Source organism: Micromesistius poutassou (assembly GCF_964030765.1).
Source record: "Micromesistius poutassou genome assembly, chromosome: 3".
NCBI classification, from domain to species: domain Eukaryota; kingdom Metazoa; phylum Chordata; class Actinopteri; order Gadiformes; family Gadidae; genus Micromesistius; species Micromesistius poutassou.
The window spans coordinates 13,913,946-13,921,231 of NC_140273.1; the positions used below are offsets into that span (position 1 = coordinate 13,913,946).

Genomic DNA, 7,286 nt, shown 5'->3' on the forward strand with positions numbered 1-7,286 from the left:
TCTGTGCTAATACAGCGCCAAGCTTTATGTTTTATATGCAAATGGCCGCAGCGAGGTACACCTGGCTGCCATGGCGCCCTGCAGAGGCTGGGTGGATTTATCGATCGCGCGGCCGGCGGAGCGGCGCGGCCAGGCGCAGTGGGGTGTTACAGATCCAATTTAGCAGCAGCGTCGGGGCGGTGGCGTGGTGGTGTATTAGACACCAGACTGGGTAATGGGCCCGGCCGAGACACTGGTCGCTGGACCTTGGCAATGAATCTGTGTGTGTGTATGTGTGTGTGTGTGTGTCTGTGTAGTAATTAGATATTTCCTCTTTGTTAGAATGTGCATGTCTGTTGATTTGTGTGTGACTGTGTGTGTGTGTGAGTGTGCACGCTGTTCCCTGTGAGGGAGTGCCGGGACTCCGACTGGAGGTACAGGCATCTCTTTGTAGTGTGTCTGTTTGGTGTGTGTGCATGCGTGCGTGTGCGTCTGAGTGTGTTTTGCGTAGGTGTGAGCCGCTGTGTGTTTTTAGTGGGGGTGTGTGTGCGGTGTGTGTGCAAGAGTCTGGTGTGTAAGACGTTGTTTACGTCTGTGCATGCGTGTGTTTGTTGATCTATGGGCATGTAGGTGTGTTTGTGTATGTGTAGGTGTGTTTGCTTGTGTGGTTGTGCACGTATATGTGTAGATGTGTCGTAGGTGTATGAGTGTATACATGTGTGCCTCTGTAGTCATGAGTGCCTGTGCGTGTGTGTGCGTGCGTGTGTGTGTGTGTTAATAGCTAAAGGGGCAAAGCACATCTGGATGGGAATTAGGGTGAATGAGGTGATAAATCACGCCGCGAGCCGAGGTGTCCCTGATGCTGCAGCCACTGAGCATGAAGGGCAGCGGAGGAACAGAGATGCTAACACCACTCATCTCTGTTTGCCTTCATTACCACACACACACACACACACACACACACACACACACACAATGGAGGACCGTCTACTGCCTTCAACCGAAACTCACAACGAGCATATCAAAACAACCCCCCCTCCCCAAAAAAAACACCATAAACAAAATAAAATACACCACATATTCAAGCTAAACCCTCCCGAATACCACATTATAAACATAAATGAACCAGGATAAACAATAAACCTTGCGAATAAGGCAGTGGTTTGACACTGGAGTGAATGTACATCAAGAGTAAAAAGGGATGTAAGTGGTGCTTGAGGCGAAGAGCAAGCGTTGTGCCGGTGAAATACCTTTCATAGCCGACCGCCTGGCACCCTCAGCCCATGCTAAACCCCCAAAGCGCCCCTAGGTGTTGCTTTCATACTTTGCTTGGTGTTGAGTTGTTGCTCAGGGCGGGTGTGGAGGGTGAAAAAAACAAAAACCTTGTGTAGCTGTTCCAGGAGAACACGATGAATAATAAATGGAAGGAGGCGTTAAAGCGGTGGAGCGCGGTCGTAGCATCGTCCTGATGTTGTTGCTCTACAATCTAGGTTCACATGCTAGTTGAACAGAGCTCATGGATTACTATAGTGAATGTATGGGATATTTTGATATATTTTTATTGAATTGGTTATATTATTGTATATTATAAAAAATATATATATATATAAAATCTTTTCCCTGACTCTCTAGATCCATTGCCCCGCCCCCCCCACCCCTCGCCACCCCTCGCCTCACCTCGCGCAGCATGGGGTCCGTGATGGAGCTGAGGTTGACGGCTCCCTCGTAGGTCAGGTAGTAGAAGACGTTCAGGGCCCTGGTGGCCTCGGGGCCCTGCTGCTTGTAGCCGAAGATCAGGTCGATCCACTGGTGCAGCTGGCACGACACAAACTCGCTCTCCAGCGCCTGGGAGGGGAACGGGAACAAAGGAAGAGGGTTGTTAAATATCATTCCTCCGATCATGGCGTCGTTAACGCATCCCATTACAGATCCCGGGGTTCTCCGGGTTCGGATCCCGAGTAGAACGCCTCGGAAATAATCAGACAGCAGCTGTACACGGCGGCTCTAACGAACCAAGCGGCGGACAGATCATCGACGCGGCACGTCGTTTAAAAACATCAAAATGACGCTTTAAAAAAAGAAAAAGAAAACACGTGCTAGCTCATTAAAATAACCATTTCAGCGCTCTCTCTCTCTCTCTCTCTCTCTCTCTCTCTCTCTCTCTCTCTCTCTCTCTCTCTCTCTCTCTCTCTCTCTCTCTCTCTCTCTCTCTCTCTCTCTCTCTCTCTCTCTCTCTCTCTCTCTCTCTCTCTCTCTCTCTCTCTCTCTCTCTCTCTCTCTCTCTCTCTCTCTCTCTCTCTCTCTCTCTCAGCAGGTTGTTGCGGTTCCTGTCTGGGCATCACAACACCCTGATACAAGATGCTGTCCTCATTAGTGGGCAAAAAACACACACAACAAAACATTTATGGTTTCTGCATAAAAAAACTGGCAATTGTGTTAATTTGTGTAAATCTGCTGCTCACAAAAGCGCACTGAACACGTCCAAATTAGAATGAGGCAAGCCGTGATTGTCATTGCTGCCTTGTGTCACATTAATTTGTGACTAAACATTAGCCTGCGCCGCACTTAAATGGCAATTTATATCATTTACACTTCTACGGCAGGGGCCTGCGCATCACTCACTTAAATGTGACTTTGAGACAGCTCATTCTGCATCTAATTCACCCCCCCCATCTCTTAATTACTAACTTTCCATCAGCAGAGAGCAGGGGAGAGCGAGAGCGAGAGAGAGACACACACACAGTGAGGGAGCGCTGTCAGGCATTATGTTATGTTATTCTCCCCAGGTAATTGTGGGACTGCCGGTAGAGAAGAACAAAATGGAGGAAAGTTTCTGCCGATGTGACGACAAGACAGGGGCCATGGACTAAGCACCGGCGGTTTCAAAAGGGAGAACCTTTGCGGCGACAAAACAACCTAAATGTCCTGTTTGGAAGGGTCGGAATAAGTAAAAGTGCCATTAAAGGCAGCAGTGTGGAGAGGAGTGCATTTGTCAAAGGCGCAGAGAAAGGTAGCTCTGTAGGTTAATGGTTATTACGCGTATTAGTCTTCTGTTAGAAAATGGCCCACTACCAGGCCCCACTTAAATCCAACGACTGGCCTGAGACTTGGGGGGGAAACGGTAAAATTAGCAGAGAAGGAGAGATTTGTCAAGGAGTGGTCCCCCGCCCCGTCCCCCAACCCCGTCCCCGTCCCCCAAAGGGTGCCTCAACTGACCGCTCTGCTGTTGGAAGAGTGGTGCACAATGGGAACATGCTTTTTTTAAAAAAGCTCAACAAAACCACCAGTAGAAAGATAAAACAGACGCCAAAGAGAGTTTTTTTTCTCCGCTGTCTAGACTGCACTGATGTGTGCAGCCCCGACACTTAACGCAGGCACACTTGCACAGTGTGTACGTTGGTCTGAGAGGTCCCTGTCCAGGAGAGGGGGACTACTGCTTTGATTAATGCTACATTCTTAGCCGTTTCAGCCATTATCTGGCAACCCACAGGCTTACGGGCTCCTTAGTGCGTATGTGTGAGAGAGAGAGAGAGAGAGAGAGAGAGAGAGAGAGAGAGAGAGAGAGAGAGAGAGAGAGAGAGAGAGAGAGAGAGAGAGAGAGAGCGAGAGAGAGCGAGAGAGAATGTGTGTCAGAGAGGAAGAGGGCGAGAGGGAGAGAGAGACAGAGAGAGAGTAAGGAAAAGAGAGACGGAGAGAGATTAAGGAAGCGAGAGAGAGCGAGTGAGTGAGCGGGGGAGAGAAAGACATCAGTTCATTATGCGCTAGGATTGACCTTTGACAGGCCTCGCTCTCCGGGTTTAAAAACTAATGCTGGGTCTGATGGCCATTTAATGTGCTCGGCAATCTCGTGTCAATCAGTGGCGAGGAAACAAAGAGCGGCCCGTGTTGTTCCAGTCTGCTCTCCAGAGGCCCGCCTTTATGCTAATCACACGCATCTACCTTCTGGAGGGAGAGGGACTAATGTGTGTGTGTGTGTGTGTGTGTGTGTGTGTGTGTGTGTGTGTGTGTGTGTGTGTGTGTGTGTGTGTGTGCGCTATATTTTGCTATATGGTACTTTAAATGAAAGAAAGGGATGTGTGCGTTGCTTTGATTAACTTGGCCTCTCGAGGAGAGCACACTGGACAGGCTAATCAGTGATTGAGGGAGTGTTTGGCTGTGCCTGATCGGAGGTTAGTGTTTCCTGTAATGTGTGTGTAAAGTAAATGCCCTATAATTTACCTTGTCCAGTTTGGACAAGGTAAACTTGTTCTTTTGCTTTAACAGTAACATTTACTTTAACTTTTTTTACGATTACAAATTTGCCCAAGAAGGTTTTCCCATGTACTGTATATATAATACTGTTGCTAAATGATGTAGAAAAAAAAGGCAGATTCATGATGAATCTAATCGCCTTGCATTTTTGTAGCAGCTACCTCAATTGACAAATCAATTAAGGCAGCTGCTAACACGACACTATCCTCTTTGCACTATTTTACTCAGTGTGTCCTTCAAGTCATCGAGAGAACAGCCAACCTAAAGCCAACCGCACGCCAACAAAGTTTGAGCCACAACACTGTTCTCAGCGTGCCTGCGTCTCTGTGTGTGTCTCTCAAAAAAAGCGGCAGGAAAAAAAAAAGCTGAAACGCGGGGCCAGAAGGTTGGAACAGATAGGAGATTCCTGAGGTGGGATCTGCTGCCACTACAGGAGGACCACGCAGGGTTATTGATGGGCCAATTAACAGCCAGCGTGTGTGTCATCTCCATCCACAGGGGAGCATCTGATAATTAATGAATAATTTAGCATACCTTTATGTAAATGCTCAGTGGGGGTGTGGTGGGGGGGGGTTGGATAGAAAGTCGACGGAATCCATGGTTTCTATTGTGTTATTGGGTTATGATAAAGTACACCTCTGCACCAGGACGGATCCCTTTGTTGTCTACTATGAGGATTTATGATATTTATGACAATAATTAGGGAAATATTATGCAATAACGTACGGTGTCAGCTCACATTGCGAGACGTAATACTTCTTTCTGTTTGGGACCATATCCAGGTTTAAGGGGTACCACAGGATTTCTTTGTGGGGGGGGGGGGGGGTGTTTGAAGGAAAAAATGCTGTAATTTTTGTTGCCTCCTTAGCAATTCTTGAGGTTGTGATGTGCATTCCAACAAAAATACATCATAACGAACCTGAGCCGCCCGGCTTTGAGTCTCAGGTTACCACGACTACAGATGTTTCAGACTAAAGGGGCAGAGAGGGTGGTGGTGGTGGAGGGAGGGTAACATAAAACCTGCATTCCCACATTCGAGACAGCTCCGGCGTTCTGTCCACTGGTCTCCCTTTGTCACACCGTGGAAACGACGCAAAGCGGCGTGTGCGTGTTCTTAGATCAGAGTTGGCGTGGAGACAGGCAAGGGCCTCTCCTCGCTCAACTTGGCACGGCCCTCGGTGCCCGACAGATGGGCAGGATTACCTTGCTTCTGCTGTATTTCAGACCCAACCTTTCTTTTAAATGCCCTTTTAAAGTGAAGGCCTCGGCCCCCATTATGGTTGCGCTAAGCCCAGCGCTGGAGTGTCTGTGCTGGGCTGCAGCTCTTGCGGTGAGCTTTACGGTCTGAATGGGGGGACGGGTTTCACAAGGATCTTAACGAGGTGCCACTGAATGCCTCTCCCACCCGGCCCTCGCAGGGCCTTAAAAACCTTTTTAAGGACTTATGGGGACCTGTCTGTAAGGATGTTAAAATGTCACTTAACAAATCAATCCGCTCATTTGCATTTCAATGGCACGCAGATATGTGTATATGTGTGTGTGTGTGTGTGCGTCTCACTGACTGTGTGGGAGGGTAATCGAACGCACATGTCGGCAGTGTTGATGGGTGTGAGTGACAGATTTGTCTCTTGTTATATTGATCATTGCGGATCAGGGCGGACACTTGTTGGCTCTGAATCCAATCACAGGTCCAGACCATGGTCACACTCAGAAGTCATTAGCATATATAGGTGTCAGCTATTGGATTTATATATGAAATGGGTACACATATGTGTGTTTGTTTATTTATGATTGATATTTAACTCAATTTGTCAAACGTATCTCTACCAATTGTCAACCATCGATAAAGCCCTGATGACGTGTTCCCCCCCTAGTATCATTGTATCCCTCCCACACCAAAGATATTCTGCAAGTTCTCTTCCAAGTAGACATCCAACCAGTACCATCAGTCATCCGATAGCCAGCCATTCCTAGCCCCTTCACTAAAAGTAACTCCTTCCACATTTTCACATCTTTCATTTCTCTCACTTGCAACACACACACACACACACACACACACACACACACACAGACACCCGTCTCCTACCCCCCCCAAACCAGGGGTTGCCTCACCCTGGAGGAGACCAGCACCCTGATTAAAGCCCCATTAGCTCTCCCTGTTAGAGTAGGATATTGGCAGCTTGAGTGGGGGGGGGGGGGGGGGCTGGGAGCTTTGTTCTCCCACCATAGGACAGGAGGAGAGGGGAGGAGGGGGGGGGGGGAGACAGGAGGAGGAGGGAGGGGAGGTGGAGCGGGGGCTCCAGTATGACGTAAGGAATGAGATCCTTGAAGCAGTCGTGAAGCTAACAAACCATTTCCGTTATTCTCACACACACACATGCACACGCACACTCAAACACAAAAACATACGCAGGGGGCACCACACATGTATTTTTGTGGGTCCCTGCCCGGCCAATCAGATCAGGTCATAACTGTGAAAGTTGTGTGTGTGGGTCAGTGGAAGTCTCGCAAGCACAGTGGAACCCAACACTCTTCCGCACTGACTCTCTTTCCTCTCCTGGTCCTCTCCTCTCTCATCTTCCTCTCAATCTCTCAGCCACTTTAGAACGCAGGAATATCCTGTTGCGGGGGTGACGAGAAGCAGATTGGGCCGTGATTGGGAAATAGAACCCAAAAACAAACATGTCATGGCGGATTTGGCCCTACTTTGAGAACTGGTGCACTGCAGACCTTACACATGCGCTAAGTGCTATGCTCCATGGTGCGGAAAGTAGGGTAAACAATATAGAAGCTTGACATGCTTATGCGGGAAAAAAACATGGAAAATGTAATGGTTTTGACGGAAACTTGGCAATGTAATGACATCTTTAGCTGTCTTGTATTTGGATTTTTACAACAGAAAATCCCAGCCGCACACACACAAATGCGGATGCACAAAAAAGTCAGACAATTACACACACCCATAATGATTTTAAAGGGTTTCATAACCAAATTTTAGCCTGAAAAAAATGTGTAATTGTATAACTATTTAGCAGTGCTAGCAGGAAATACTAGAC

General features: G+C 48.1%; 1 protein-coding gene across 1 annotated transcript in view; it reads right to left on the minus strand.

The window, feature by feature from the left end:
* lrba (LPS-responsive vesicle trafficking, beach and anchor containing) overlaps positions 1-7,286 on the minus strand; it is a 170,634-nt gene that overhangs the window by 20,815 nt on the left and 142,533 nt on the right. The window contains 1 exon segment of the mRNA XM_084465513.1: positions 1,657-1,824. Within this exon segment, the coding sequence (XP_084321639.1) occupies positions 1,657-1,824 (168 nt within the window).